The sequence below is a fragment of the Prinia subflava genome, chromosome 1 (genome assembly GCF_021018805.1).
Source record: "Prinia subflava isolate CZ2003 ecotype Zambia chromosome 1, Cam_Psub_1.2, whole genome shotgun sequence".
NCBI lineage: Eukaryota > Metazoa > Chordata > Aves > Passeriformes > Cisticolidae > Prinia > Prinia subflava.
This window is the reverse complement of record NC_086247.1, coordinates 147,566,585-147,582,284: the sequence shown is the minus strand read 5'-3', so window position 1 is coordinate 147,582,284 and position 15,700 is coordinate 147,566,585. Positions and strand designations below refer to the sequence as shown.

The 15,700-nt window shown below is 45.4% G+C and overlaps 1 protein-coding gene across 12 annotated transcripts in view; it reads right to left on the bottom strand.

Annotated features, from left to right (window-relative positions):
* Nucleotides 1-15,700, bottom strand: part of KMT2C (lysine methyltransferase 2C) — a 188,848-nt gene that overhangs the window by 1,821 nt on the left and 171,327 nt on the right. For 7 of the 12 annotated variants that reach the window (XM_063416028.1, XM_063416066.1, XM_063416091.1 and 4 more), the window contains 14 exons: nucleotides 13,605-15,302; nucleotides 12,147-12,362; nucleotides 11,591-11,755; nucleotides 10,223-10,364; nucleotides 8,957-9,104; nucleotides 7,973-8,151; nucleotides 7,720-7,874; nucleotides 7,282-7,534; nucleotides 6,543-6,682; nucleotides 5,516-5,620; nucleotides 2,561-3,680; nucleotides 1,523-1,659; nucleotides 1,217-1,359; nucleotides 784-952 (listed from right to left, as the gene is read on the bottom strand). In XM_063416028.1, coding sequence (XP_063272098.1) covers nucleotides 784-952; nucleotides 1,217-1,359; nucleotides 1,523-1,659; nucleotides 2,561-3,680; nucleotides 5,516-5,620; nucleotides 6,543-6,682; nucleotides 7,282-7,534; nucleotides 7,720-7,874; nucleotides 7,973-8,151; nucleotides 8,957-9,104; nucleotides 10,223-10,364; nucleotides 11,591-11,755; nucleotides 12,147-12,362; nucleotides 13,605-15,302 — 4,770 coding nt within the window. The remainder of the gene's footprint in view (nucleotides 1-783; nucleotides 953-1,216; nucleotides 1,360-1,522; nucleotides 1,660-2,560; nucleotides 3,681-5,515; nucleotides 5,621-6,542; nucleotides 6,683-7,281; nucleotides 7,535-7,719; nucleotides 7,875-7,972; nucleotides 8,152-8,956; nucleotides 9,105-10,222; nucleotides 10,365-11,590; nucleotides 11,756-12,146; nucleotides 12,363-13,604; nucleotides 15,303-15,700) is intronic. The other 5 variants (XM_063416037.1, XM_063416117.1, XM_063416057.1 and 2 more) reach the window with 4 other exon arrangements.

Here is a 15,700-nt window from a genome sequence, read left to right as displayed (position 1 = left end):
GAAGCAGCACTGGTAAATAATTGATGCAGTGACAGCCCCGTGCAGAATCCAGCCACACACAGATCCCAGAAAACTCGGCTGTCCCAGTGAGGAAGCTCCTCTTACCCCTCTGACACTGACTGTGTAAAGGTTATAAATTCACTGAGAAATAAAAGCAGGTCCTGCTAAACCAGAGACACCTGAGAGGAACCCAGGCACGGCAAAGTCCAGCCTGAAATAAACAACAACCGTGCCCACACACGGCCAGATTAGTGACAGAGCTTTTCCAAGACAGACTGTGGGGCAAACCAGCAGCACCACACAAAGCAATGGATTTTATACTCTTACAAAGGCAAGTAACTACTGAGCTCTTCTGCTGGTCTTGTACCACTTCATCAGCTTGGCCTGAGCATCTCATGCTTCCACTGTGCATTTCTATTTTCATTAAGTTTTACTACAGTTTTGAGGAATAGGCTAAAAAAACCAAACAGCAAACCACCCCAAAACTTAAAAAAAAAAAACTTTTTCTAGATGATCATAACAAATGAATTTTCAAGACAGTTACAATTTTTAGCAAGATATCTTACTTAAGATAAATCTGTGCAATTGATGTGCCATGTAAAAATTGCCAATTTAGGAACAAGACTGGAAGGAATTTTGCAACAGGTTTTAGTTTCAAATTTTCATCTGGATTCGGATAAATACTTATATATAAAATACATCTAAAGAAGTTAGCTGTAAACCAGATATTAATAAAAGCATATGTACTTTTTTTAACACCCATTTCCTGAAGCTGGAGCTGACCTGAATGCGAGAGCGAGCCAGGTACACGTTGGATTTCCACTCGGTTTTCATCTTGCGGTACTGAGAGGACTTGGAATGGACGAACTGTTTGCTGTAAGGCGCGTTCAGCTCCCCCGTGACTGTGCTCTGAAAGGACTTCGATGTGCTGGTGCTATTCAAGGTGTGAGGCCTGTAGGAATTGGGCATGTAACAGGAAAGAATACAAGAAAAACTGAAGATTTCTCTGAAAACAGCCAGGAAACCCAATAAAAATCCTCTCAGACATACAGACACTTAAAGCCAGCTAGCGGAGACACAAAGCAGTTCCTCTGACTGGGGCATGCACATTCACAGCCAAGGACGACAGGGTTTGTAAGCAGCAGACGAAAGCACAAATAACCCTAAAGCAGCCTATAAACCCTGGGCTGTACTATGTGAAATTAAAACAAAATACCTTAACACAAACCTCTTGACATGGGTACTCATTTTAGGCTCGGCACGGGCGCAGCCCGTGGGGTTGATGGCAAGAGGAAGTTCCATTAAGGGGTTTCGGCCATAGCGGAAAGTGTAGTTCTCACAGGCCTCAACCCCTGGCAGCTGCAAAAAAAACAGAGAGAGAAAGAAAAAAACCACAAATAATTACGTGTTTAATTACACGTATAACGAAATGGTTACTTCCCCACATTTCTTTCTGTTCCCCTTCTCAAGTGTCTATCCAGCAAGTGGGATGATCCAGCAAGAACTGGGGTGGTGAACTCACCGATTCTGCAATCCTGGCCACTGCAGACACTGTCAAACCAAAGAGGTCTTCACCCTTCAGATAGCTGGGGAACAGCTGGAGCATTTCAGATTCTTTTCTAACAGAAGCAACGGGCTCCAGGATTTTATCCCACACACCTACACAACCATTGGGAGAGAATTACAGTGATCAAAAAAATAAAAACTATTGCACTTGGTTTTAAAAACAAATGCCTGAGGATATGGGAACCAGCAGTGAGAAACCTTTTGTCTTTGATTGCCTATACAAACAGTCCAAGATCTAAAAAGTGAAGTGGAGAACTATTTGTTGAGTTGCTAATTTTTGGGATTTAACAAATCCCAGACACACCATTGATTCTGCACCCTCAGTTCTCAGAAATGAAGCTTTTGGTGGCCTCAGCATGGAAACTTTCAGTTCTCTGACAAAAGCATGGACAGGTTTCTCTTGAGAAATCCTGCAAAAATACAATTTTCTGAAAATATATATATTCTATTTCCCCAGACTGTTTGTAGTTAGTGCTCATTCTGTGAGGGTATCAGCACCCACAGCACCAAGGCCTTGAGACCTGGAGGGTCACGGGTCTCCAGCACATCCATGAGGCAATTTCCAGGACCTGTCCATATGTTAGTGGACACCCTGACAGAGACATTACCCACCCTAAGAACAATGTGCTCACTCAGCTGTTTTCTAGAGCTCCCTAACTTGAGCCCAGCTGATTTGGAGATAACTGAGCAATGGCTCTGTGTTTAAACAAAGTCACTTCTCATGAAATGAAACCTGCACTGACTTTCCTATTGTTTTAGTTAATTTTCAACACTCAATCTTGGGTCTCCTCTGTGGACTTGGAACAATTCTTATTCAGTTTCTTCAGAGGTGTGCATGGCACAGGTATTAAAAATGGCCCTGGAAGCTCACTATAAACATTATGTTAGAACAGCGCCTGCAACAATTGCTTCCAACAGGTACTGAACTACAGGAATCAGCAGTACCCCAATGAACAGCCAAGCCACAATCACAATCTCAGTTCACAGAATTTACCTTTAGGTGTTGTGTCAGTCAGAACCAGATCCTCGTGGCCCTGCTCCACCACCTTGATGACGAAGAGCGGGAGCCCGTCCTTCTCCTCGATGGAGCAGAGGTAGCGGCAGCGCCTGTTGGCGTACCTCATGCTCCAGTACAGGCGGCTGGCCTCGTACCCCACGGGGAAGAGGGCTTTGGAGGAGTGGAAGGCCTGCATCTGCTGTGGCAGCAGCTGCCCCACGGCGTGGAAGATGAGGCTGCCCACGCGGAAGGTGTGGTCGCGCTCCCCGCGCTGCACGATGCTGGCGATCTGCCGCACCTCGTCGCGCTGCACGTACACCCTCCGGAACACCGCGAAGTAGCTCAGCTCCTGCTCGTGAGTTCCCTTTGGTTTGTGCATGGGGCAAAGCATGGTCTTGTCTTTAAAAAACATGCATTGTGCTTTAATGGCACAGGTAAAGTGATAAATATTGGTGCACCTTAACCTGTGGCAACCGCTGGTGGCACCCATTTTGTGACAGAACATGCATTTCATCTGCAGGCCTCTCCGCAGCGCGAGTTCCACGTTTATTAAGGCACCAGCTTGTGTCTCGTAGACTTCTGTAGACCAAAGAGCACAGTTCAAATGGACCCAAAGGTCTAAATCCAGGTTGAGAAGCCTTGCTGGTCCATCAGTTAATCCGTCACCTTCCTCGTGACAGAAGCAACATTTCCTATAGTCTTTAGGCACAGGGTCTGGCTTAAGGGTTGTGCCCAGTTTTTTAAGAAATTCATCTATTTCTTCTTCACAAGGAGGTTTGAATGATCCTTTAGGAATCACAATCTGAATGCTCCACTTTTTCCATTTCATCCCTTTCCACTTCTTGCTGGGAGGCCGGCAGTCCTCCAGACTGCTGTGTATTGCTTTTAACCTGGGTTTGAGTTTCACCGTTACCTTCAGCTCATCCGGCTTCGCCTCCACCTTGGCTGCCTCAAACGCAGGGGGGAACATGATGGGGGGAGATGAGGGTGGAGAAAGCTTTTCCTGCAGCTGAGGCAGACAGTGGACGTCCAAGGTGGAGATGTTGTTGCTGTACTGATGGAATGCTTTGGGCGGCCTCTCCTTCATCGGCGACTGTGGCACGGTTGGGACCGATTCCTGATAATCAACACAAAACTCTTTAGGAAAAAGGTCCCAAACTTGCTAATTATTAAATATAACCCCAAAAACATGGGCAGCTCAGCATGGGATAGGCTTCTCCAAATGCCTGAAATCACAATGCAGCAACAGAGGAAGATGGAAATTATCCTGACCCGTGTTACCACAGCTTGGACCAGGATTTGGAGCAGGAAATTCTCCCAGCCTACCTAGAACATGGTGCCCCCTTTGGTACATGACAGAAAACACAAATAATCCTTTGTCCAAATTCTCCATTGCCCTTGGCGAACAGACTGCCAGCTTTAGTTCTTAGAGATTCTTAGAAAGTTCTGTTACAACACAAAGTAACCTTAAAATATGGGTCACAGAACTAATTTAAAGCATAAGAATCTGGTATTTGGTAGAAGTGAAAAATTTAGAACTAATGCCACGTGGTTTTTTTCCTGGAAACAAGTGAGGAGGAATTCCTGCAGGGCTCTGGATTAGACAGAATTTGAGGATTTAAACTACTCAGTCACAATAAGCAAGAATTATACCTGCAGAGATCTGTGGGAGAAAAAACAACACAAAAGAAAACAAACCCAAAAGCAAACAACACAAGACAAAACCCAACCAAGCAAAAAAAAAACAAACCTAAGAGAGAAAACAAGAACAACAAAGGAAGCTTAGATTATGAAGTGCTTAATGTGGTTTGTGTGATTAATCTTGAAAGACTAAATTAAAGGATCAAGAGGCTGAACATGACATTTAATTAACTTAATCAGGTACATGCCGGTGCACTTGTAGAGGAATGTTATTTTGTTTATACACAACTGGAAATGAGCTACATGGGACACTAAAAGGATATGGATGTACACAGAGTTATCTTCTCCAGTTGTATTTTTTTAATTTAATTCCTCCTGAGAAAGTAGGATGCACTTGAAGGAAGGCTTCAAACTGTACAGTCTAGACAGGACTATGAGAACACATGAATTAGGTAAAGCTTGAATGACACAGCCTGTTCTGTCCAATGGTTTAGGGGAAAAAAGATACACTTGATGTAGAAACAGCAGAAGACAAGTTAGTTAAAAGAAGTACTCAAAAATTTTAACTGTGAGAAACTCAGCAGGATCATTCAGTCTTCATTGAAGACTATTTCACTTTTAATGACTAAATAATTAGATAAATTTAAGTTCACCTTCCTCTGACACTGGAGGACCCTTGACACAGCAAGAAATGATGCCCCATTTCTCTCAGGTGTCGGACACCCCTCACAGGTGTCTGCAGGTAGAGAACAGCAGAATATTTGGGACCACCTGAGAAAATTCCCTGGCCTAATTCCACCTTCAGTTGAATGAACTTTTTCAGATGTACCTCTCCAGTAGCAAGAACCTCCTTTTCCTGGTCACTGTCAGCTCACAGGCTTCTATTTGCCCAGTTACACCAAACAAATGAAACTCTTTACAAACTTGCTGCTCAATTATTATTTTCACAGTTCTAATTTTAACTGTATAAGCCAAATCCAAATGCAGGATGTATCCTTTAAAAACGTGTCTGGGCTGCTTACAGTGCCCAGAGAACTTGAATGACCGATTTTTTGAGACTGCATCTTCAAAGCCTGGGAGGGCAGCCAAAGGTGGTGGCTTTTCTGCCACACATCTGTCAGACACAAAGCTCTACAAATACAGTTTTTACTTCACACTGCTGGTTCAGAAGCTCAACGTCTGAATATAGAGCAATTAATTTATAAACCTCTCAAATGGAGAGCAAGCTTCCCCTCTCAGCCCCTTTCTGTTCTCCAACAAATAGCTGCAATAATTTCAGCTCACTCAGGTCTGCCAGTGTTTGATACTTACTTTGTTCTCTGAGTTTTTTGCTTGCACAGCTGCTGAATAAAGAACAAAGCAGTTGTTGCTACAGAATACAATGTCCTTCATTTTATCTGAGCCTTCTTGGGAATCCTAGGAATCAAACACAGAAAGGTGTAAGAGGTGCATTTTAATACCATTCTTCACATAGTACGGGTAATGAAACAAGTCTTCCAATCTGGCTGGAAACTCTTTTATTTGTAGAACATTTCTGAAATAATGAGGGATGCTGTGATATAAATACTTGATTATTTGACAGGTAATCTAACGTTACCACCACCTACACCCTTGTTTTTCGGCATTTCCTGCCTTTCACAGAAGTTTAACAATAAAAATAAAACATTCTACACCATGAACCCATCTGCTCCATAGGCACTCTTGCAAAGCAAAATCCATTTTATCTTTAAATGGCAAAAGAATGTCTCATTTCAGCCTAATCAAAGCCAGATCACACTGTTTTATCTACTGATGCATCTGCAAACCTTACTGGGAATTCAGTGCATTCCTGCCTGCAGGAACCCTTTAATCTATGCAAGGTCTGGCTATGTCTTTGTGGTCACCTCCTGGTCACTGAAGAGCAATGGCATTTTCTGAAGGAAAATTCAGAAAGTTCCCAGTGTAAGGACAAGAGATTGCAACTGAAATCTGATTCCTGCCCAAAAGGAGTGCAAGTATTCCTGCTCTTACAGGAACTCCAGACACAGCAACGTGGGTGCCTCACAAATGAGCTTTTTTTGAACTGAGGTTCCTGAAGAGGTCAGGGAAGGAGGTTGGTAGCAGAGCTTTGAGAACTCCCATAGATGGGATCTGTTCTATGAAATGCACTGAAGTCATTTTGCATCAGTAACAACAACTGGGCCATTTTTAACTGTACTACAAATGTGCTTGAATGTCTCACCCTGAATTAGGACACACAAGGAAGGGGGACTGCAGAGGAAGCTGAAATGCTCTTGGCTTTGCAGGACTTTGTGCCATCCCTTGCTTTGAGGCCCTGTCCTGGCACCTCAGCACTGACCTGTTTGAGGAAGGGCAGGTCCTTGAAGGATTTCCTCACGCCACTGCCCAGAACCACGACCTTGCAGTGGGAGCACCAGCGAGGCCTCAGGGCTGAGCCCTCTGCCATGTTCTGGCTGTGATCCTTGTAGCCAGCCAGACCTAGGGAACAGATTATGTGTCAGAGGCTCTATCACATCAAACCTAATTCAGCAGAGATCACAGCATTCTTCACTGGTCTACAGGACTAGCACCCTCCTGGACAGGGCATGGAAGGAGGGCTTTAGATCTTGACCTGGTAGATAAATTGTATAAATCAGACCTAAAACAATGCAAACCAGGCAAAAACACATTCTTGTGTAAAAAATGACAAAATCAACTAATGCAGGAATACAGACTTAAACAATAACATCAAGCTTTCCAGCACAGGAACAATCTTCTGAATGATGTCTTTAAAACCAGAGTGGAGAAAAAAAAAACCCTAATAATGTTAGGAATTATGGGAGAAATGCCTGATAGTGATGTAAACAGACAATGGAAATCAGAGATGGATGAGAACTGCGCATGGTTAAATCCAGGAACATCCACATGATCACAGATTATATGATTATGATTATATGATCACGTCAGAAGAGAAAAGTTCTATTTGGAACAGGAATCAATTACTGATTTTCAGAGCATGGATTCATGAGGCTGAAATGCATCAGTGCAGACTCAGTTAAACCCTGGTACAGAACCCGTGGGAGGTGAAGCCCACTCACCATTGCTGTTGGCAGGGAATGGCACACTGGGCTGCTTCAGCCCGTAGGGCCCCACGATCCTGGCAGGTCCCATGGACCCTGCCTGGGGACCCTGCAGGAGCAAGTGCTGCCTGTACTCCATGGATGGGTTCCCTCTGTGAGTGCTGGTGGCTGCCATGGAGGAGGGGACGTCTGGAGCATTACTGACCTCGTAACTGTTGGGAATTCTGACATGGAGCAGGTTGGAGAATGCTGCTACGACGCTACTGATGTTCTAAAAACAGAAATAAACACAAACCTTCACTTACATCTGATGAGCAGTTCAGACAGAAGAATTACAAACTGTTAGAAGATTGCAACAGCAGCGTTACTGCACTGTAATCCCCTTAGAGTCACTATGTATCAACCAAATTAACTGCTGTTGTACTCTGTGTATGTAATCCAGGTTATTCTTTTTACCTCAGCAGCTGTGGGATGTAAAGTAATTGCTACAGAGATAAGGCCAGATTTAGGACCATTCTGGGATGGTCCAAGCTGGGAGGAGAAGAAACCAGAACCAGGTAATGCTCCTGAACCAGGTTCTGATTTTATGTAATTCCTTTTGGCTTCTGAACCTGAAAACAAAACAGAATATAGCATGTTAATGCCACACTTATGGGAATAGAGAGAAAAACAATCCTAGCTGTAAGTGTTCACTGTGCTGCAGGCTCACCTTTCCCAGTGCTGCTGGGCAGGATGGGAATGATGGGAGATGGGACAGGTTCTGGGTTCTCCTCCTTTACAACCGACAGGTCTGGGTAGCGACTGATCTCCATCCCCACCACGCTTTCAGGAGAGGAGGAAGGAACAAAGCTATCAGGAGTGTCCCTGTCCTCACAGTGATCTTGAACCCTGGAACAAGACCCAGAAATGCAGTTTTGGAAATGGACTAAACTTTTGGTAAGCCAAAGTTATAAATCATGACAGGGAACTAAAATGAACTTGCTTGTTGCTACTGGTCACAGAACACAACTAGGTGGTCGGCCACACCTCTGGGTCTCTCATATTCCACTGCACACATATTCCATTTCTTGGGGAAGATCCATGAAGAAAAACAAAGACACTAACAAAGCCAAACCCTCTGTTCCCCCTGGCTCTATCTACCAGGGTAAAAAACGAGCATTTAATATTTGAACTGTTTTAATATTTAAACTGTCTGGCCTTTGTCCACATACAGGCTCCAGTCTTTCACAGACACTCGTATTTTGGGCAGGCAGGTGAAAGGGAGGCAGAAGGGAAGATTTCTGCAGGGACACTCATGTTCCTGCTAGTGTTTCACACAGAGGAGCTGTGTGGTTTCAGGCTGGCTATTGCACAGCCTTGCTGCTGCTACAGCAGTCACCTGTGACTACAGCATCACAATGCTTCAAGAAAAGAACCTATTTGTATAGTTTTATTCCACTTTTAACAGATTAAAGTAAGGAATTCCTAACAATTTAACAGAATCTAGAGTCTAGCAATGGCTGGAATCACCTACTTCACCATGCTGCTTTCTACACATGGAATGTTAGGAGTTAAAATGATCCCATTTCATTCTCTGCCCTTTTGTGGCTGTGCACAAAGGATTTTATTTCTCCACGCCTTCACAGTCTCATCCACTGAAAAGATCACAGAATCTGCTCCAAATCCCTTTTTGAAGATGTCAAGGAGAACCTACCTTAACTCCTCCTGGTTGTTGTGAGGTGGTGTTGGAAGTGAAGCAGGAACATCCACAGTTTTGGGGCCCTGAGCCATTGCTCTGGCTAATAAATCATCCTGTGGTCTGAAAGGCAACTGGAACTGCTTTGGCCCCAGAGCTTTGGTAACTGCAACCAGAAAGGCAGAGCACAATGAGACATCTGGACAGCTCTTCCAGTGACACACATGCTCCCTGCTGCTGGGGGTGGGGCCTGGTGGTGACACCACTCTCAGACACTTGGGAGTTCAAAAAATTGTGACCATTCAGGATTAACTCCCTTTTTTACAAATACCTGCAAATTTTGAGCAAACTGGGCTATAAAGGCTTTTGAGTGTGTCTTCTGCCACTAAGAGAGGATGTCTGTTTACTTTAAAACCCCACAAAAGTACAAAAAATCAACGATTTTGTAACAACAAAGGGAAAAGGGTATGAAAAGAAAGCATTTGAATCACTGAATAGTCTTTACAAACAGCCAGTATAAAGAACAGAAAGTAATTGTAACTGTCCAAATTGTAAGCATCAGGAAATACATACTGACTGCCCACATTCTGGATAGGCTGCTTTGAGCTCACTCAACCAAGGAGCTCATGACAGTCATTTGTGCTGGACCCAAAAAACTGATCTAAAGGTTTTCTTTTTAATTTCTTAAGAGTGTGTCAAGCTCTCAACATGTTTTTGAACAGGAACAAGGCAAAGGCACCGATATCTGACACCATACTGGTGTAAAATATTGCTGGCTAGTAATGATTATAGCCTTGAAAAGTCTGGGCATTTTGCTTTTGTGAAGGAGCATTGCAGCTGAGAAGCATCCTAGGAGGTTCACCTGGAGGAGACTGAGGGGAGACCTCCCAGCAGCCTCCAGCTTCCTCGTGATGGGGGCAGAGGGGCAGGTGCAGATCTCTTCTCTCTGGTCACCATTGAAGGGACCCAAGGGAATGGCCTGAAGTTGTGTTAGGGAGGTTCAGGTTGGGTATCAGAAAAGGGTTCTTCACCCAGAGGGTGGCTGGGCACTGACCAGGCTTCCCAGGGACACAGCACAAACCTGACAGAGCTCCAAGAGCATTTGGACAACGCTCTCAGGCACAAGGTGGGGTTGTTGGAGGTGTCCTGAGCAGGGCTGGGAGCTGGGCTCAATGAAAGCTCCTTGAGGGTCCCTCCCAGCCTGTTCTGTGATTCTCAGATCTGCTCTGCCATCCCCAAACAGCACAGGCTCTTACAGACCCAGCACACCCACCCAGGCCTTACCATCGTGGCCCCCCAGCACTGCAGCCTTGCCCGCCAGCTCCTCCGTGGTGGCGAAGCCGTTGACCAACTTCTGGCAGGCCACGGGCGGCGGCGTCGGGGGCAGAGAGGCCGGCGGCGTCGGGGGATTGCTCAGGTTGTTCTGCTGCAGACACGAATACAAGAACCATCAGCCAGCGTGGAACACAGTCAGAGAACCTGCCTTGTTCACTACCAGACAGTGTAACCCACTCAGTCTTACACCCAGATGTAGAGCTGGTATGCAGCCACAGCTGATACCCAAGTATGGGACAGAGAGACTGTGCAAGACACAACGACTGGCTTTTCTTACATCAGTGATATCAGGGCAGTTCACATGAGTAAACACTGCCAAATACATTACCAGAAGAAGATGTGGCTAAACTGACTGCAAAAATGCACGAAGAACATTTTAAGGAACAGTTTCAACAAAGGTCCCAACTTCCTGCTGAGAGAGCTGTTCCACACTGACTCTCCAGCACCATGAACAAATCCAATCAGCTTCCCCAGCTGGCCCTGAAGGGGAAGCTGCCTCACATCCAGCATAGGATGAGCTGTCACTGAGGCAGCTACCATGGAGCAGCAGATCCTCTGCAAGTTCATACTCTGGGCTACTTCTCACCAGTTTACTCAACTGCCCATATTTTAAATGAAAATTAAATGAGAACTTCAGTATCTGTTGTTGCTGCAGTCATGCCCACAAAGCTAATCCTCATTACTTACTTTTGACCACAACAACTATTTCTGTAGGTCCCATTCTCAGCTTACACACTGTGTAAGGCTGGAGAAAACACCACTGGTTTTAATAGGTTTTTATATTAGGGCAACCAAGCAGCAAATTTGGTTCTGTCTGTTCAGTATCCCACTGCCCTCCCAATATTGCCACTCTGATCTCAGAGACCGAGTTTTAAATGCTGTGGATTATTAACTCATCAATAAACAGTCCATTTTGTCCAGAGTTCTCAGGTTCTTAGTTAGGGCTTGGTGGGCAAATGAGAAAAAGTCCATTTCTTATTTAATTCACATTAAGAAATGCTTTAATGCCTTCAATGAATTTGCAAAGTACCAAGAATTCAGTCTTTTCTGCTCCACAAAACTGTAATTACAATTTTCATTATTTAGCATCCATTTGTTAAGAGTATTTGCAGTTTTTAATTAGTTTACAACAACACAGTTTCCAGAACCAATATCCACTTTCAGAGAGTAAAACAGTGGTGACTGTTTCACACTATCTAGTCTAGCAATGGAAGGTTATTTTTCTTCTAGCTGCATGAAAGGCAAGGATTCTGACTTGCAGTAATAATATCATGGACTTCTCTTCCCTCACAACAGAAATCCAGATTAAAACCATACCTTGTAAATGAGCTGGGAGTAATAATCTGAAGCCCCATCAAGAGTAGCACTACCAAAACTTCCCACAAGTCGATTTCCACCATTTAGCTGGCCACTGCCATAGGGGAGAAAGTGTGCAAAGCTCACTCCAATTATTGGTTCCACCAAAGGCAGAAGAGAAAGTTGCTAGATTAAAAGAAAAAAAAGGTCAGAAATTAGGTATAGAACAGCACACTGCAATTCCCAGTCAGTGGAGTGGTTTCTAATTTAGAAGAATAATTGGGATTTATCCACTGTCAGGAAATTGTCAAACTCTGTTAAGGAATGTGGTCCCTTGGTTAGCTCCAGCTCATCCAGAGCTGACAGGAACTCTGTGGCTGTGGGACTACCTGCCATGTCAGCCCACCTTCCAAAATTAAGCAAACCCCAAACTTTAAATTCCCTGATTTTGTGGAAGTTCACATTTTCCCCACCCTGTGCTCAAAATTCAACTTAAGCACCAACTTCACTTCCACTGGGAGAAACCCACAGTTCCAAGTGGCCTCTGGCCTGCCTTTCCCAGCCCCTGCACACTCACCTGTTTCAGCTGGATGAAGGTATCTGCATTAGGATAAACAGCCTGCTTTTCTTCTTCCTCTTTTTTCCTTTTCTTGGAGCGAGGAGCTGCCTTCTCTCCCGTCCTCTGAGCCCGCTTGTTTCTCTGCTTCTTGGTTTCAGGTCCCCCATCTGCTCTCTGGAGCTGGCTGTTACTGCACCCAAATGCACCTTGCATCTGGGCTCCTGCAGTTGGCTGCTGTGAGAAAAGGAAGGGCAGCACAATTTTTGACATGTTAATACACAGTTCACTCTGATTTACTGCACGGCTCTGAAAGCACAGGCACAGAGTAATAAATCTCACTGAAAATAAAGTGTATTTTACTGGCAGGTGGAACTAAACTGTCCCTACAGACAGAATTATGACCTCCCATTAACACCACTGACATCTGAAAACATCATTAAAAACTCACAGGCCAGTAACATTCTCTTTTGAATACCCCCTAAAATAAAGTTACGTGTGCATGAAACCTTGGAGATGTTAACGAGGGCCTAATGAAAGACAGACTTGGTGGTAGAAGAAATGTGTGGAAGTTAATATAATACAAAAATATTTTGAGGCTAGAAACAAAAAAGTGTTGTGAAACACTTCTGGATTGTACCACTTGCTTAAATACTTCCAGCACAAATCTCAAAGCCTTTCCTCCCACAGAAGCATAGCTGGGTAAACGGGGATTACAATGGGACCCTAACGGTACAGGGGTAAGCCAAAACAAAATTTTTTTAAAAAAAATCCATTATTATTTTAAAAAGCTCTACATGACCCCTACCACCAGTATTCTAATATTCCTACCACATTTTAACTATGGATCTTTAACATTTAGTTACCTGCTGCTCACAATTACCTTACTTTTGTGAATTTTTTTCCTTAACTTTTATGATTTTTTTTTCCTTTTGAATACATTTAAATTTTATTTTAAGAATGAATTTAGAGTTCAGGCAGTCAAAACCCAAAAATAGAGATTACAATAAAATGACCAGCAAGTCTAAGTGTAAAGTGTATCCTATCTTCACAAAAAGCACTTTTCTTTAGGTCTGTTTCTAAAGACCTTATAAATTTATAAATCATACACATGACTCAGGTGGAGTCACAGGAGAAAGGAGCACCCAGACATACCACGTTCTGTACAGACACATACCAGTGAGTAAATAGAAATCATACTGTAAAATCCTGCCTTAATATTAGGAAGTGGCATTTTTGAAGACAATTTTCTGAAGAAAAATACTTTTGCATTTTAGTGATTTCTGAATATCCTAAAAAGCCATATTAAAATTTATTCTTTTTTCAACACAGGTGATTTACTTGTGGAGAAAAGGCAGGAAAGAGGCAGAAGTTCCTTAAAGCTGTTTCCTCCACCCTCTTACAGGTAGGTTATGTTCCCACAATGCCCACAGCCAGACTAGGCTGATCACAGTGCAACAAAACCAGTACCAAGCTCACCATTCCTTCAGCTGGACTCTGCTTCTCTGCTAACTTTTTATCCCCAGAAGCCTCTTCCTCTGCTCGGCCACTGCTCTCCAGTTTCTGATTTAGAAGAGATGAGGATTTCTTGTTTTTTAGCAGGTGTTTCAGCAGTTCATTCCCTGACTCCCCTTTGGCTGCCGGAGCCCCGGGCGGCTGTGCTGGACTCGGAGCTGAAGAGGTTGGCTGTGAGGTGACCTTGTCCTCCTCCACCTTAATACTGCTTGGATTCTCTGCTTTAGGCTCAGCTTGACCTGAGCATTGATCACTTTCTGCCTTTTCCAGTTTAACCTCTTGCAGGCTGGTGGGAGTGTCCATTTGAGCCTTCTCAGCCTCTGCGTTCCCCCCAGGCTGTCTCTGGCACGTGCTGCCGCTGCTGCTGGGGATGTTCCCCTCCAGCTCCGGGGAGCTCTGGCTCTCCCCAGCGCTGCCTGCTGAGGGGCCTGTGAGCTCCAGGGCCTCCTGCTCCTCCTGCTGCCGGGGCTCGTTGGGGGTGTTCACTGTGGGGGTGGAGGTAGCATCAGAAACGGTGGGGGTTGATGGTGCGGTGATATCTGAGTGCGGAGTTGACGGGGCTTTTATGGACTCGGCGTCGTCGTCCTTTTTCTTTTTCCGTGCCCTTTTCTTTTTGCCTTTCTCTTCTGGGATTATGTCAGAATACAGCTGGATGAGAGACTGGCCTGCTGCAGGGATGTTTGCAGCCTGGGGCACGCCGGTGTCCGACCCACACGGGGCACTGCCCCCCAGCACTGGAGATGAAGGTACAGCAGAAGGGAACGGAGGCCTGACCTGGTTCTGCGTAAAGGCGGCCCCGGGGAGGTTCCCGTGAGTTTGTTTGACATTATGGAAATTGGGGGCTCCACCTGGAACAGCAGATGCATCAGGTCCAAAAGCTGCAGGTCCCCCTGGCCTTCTCTCTGTGCTTTGCATAAAGCTGGTGGCAGGAGGGGAGGTCACAGCACCTTGCTGCAGGATCTGCCCCATCTGCTGCTGCTGCTGCTGCGGGGAGGGCTGCAGGGGCCGAGGGGTTTGCATGAAATCACAAGGCAGCTCAGAATTGAAGAAAGGTATCTGAGATAAGGATGCTTTGTTATTCAGTTCAGGCCCCATCATACTGTGCTGCTCCAGCTCCATCCTCTGCTGCAGAGCTCTCTGTCGATCCACCTCCTGCATCAGCTGGATGCGCTGCCGCTCCTGCTGCTCCCGCAGGCGCTCCTTGCGCTCCCGCTCCTGGAAGCTCTCACTGAAAGGGTTGTTGTCCTCAAACTCCACCCTTGGGGGCGGCCCTGACTGTGCAGCTGCGTTTGGGCCAGGCACAGGAGCTGGTGCACCAGGAGTGATCGGCATTGGTGTCATTGGAGGCTGCATCCTTGCTGGATTCATGGCCATGTGACCCGCAGGGGCGCTTGCAGGCTGCCATCCGGATAGATTTGGCATCCTGGTGGGGTTGGACTGCCCAGGGATCACCACTGCGTGCTGCTGATGCTGGAGCTGCTGTGCCACCATGGGGAAGCTCTGCTGGTTCATTGCTGGTGCTGTTCCTCCTGGAACCATGGGAGGCTGGGCCTGCACCCCTGGCATTATGGCATGTGGGGCCATCCCGCACTGCTGCTGCTGCTGCTGCTTGATGCGGTATTCCTCAATCAGCTCTGCGTGCTCCTTCTGCTGCTTCCGGATCTAGACATTGAAACAGGCATTAGCATTATTCACCTCTGCCACAAACTGCCCTGCAAGCAGCACAAACCACCTAACTCACCACTGGAACTCCAGGAGACAACGAACCTCAGGCCAGAACAGCATTTCTGCAGCGTTTTCAGTGCTAAACAGCCATTAGTTCATTAGAAATACTCCCCAGCCCAAGATGCAGACAAAACAGCAGCGCCTCAAAGTCCTAATTACACACCAAGACTGCACTGTGCTAGAGAATACACAAACCTAAACCTGCAGGGATCCTTTTCCTACAGATCTGATCATCCATGCACAGGATACAAACAGTTTAGAACAGACAGGAAAAGGCAAACAGTGAGATGGATGATGCTCACATATCAGCAACATTTTAAAAAGATGTAACTGGA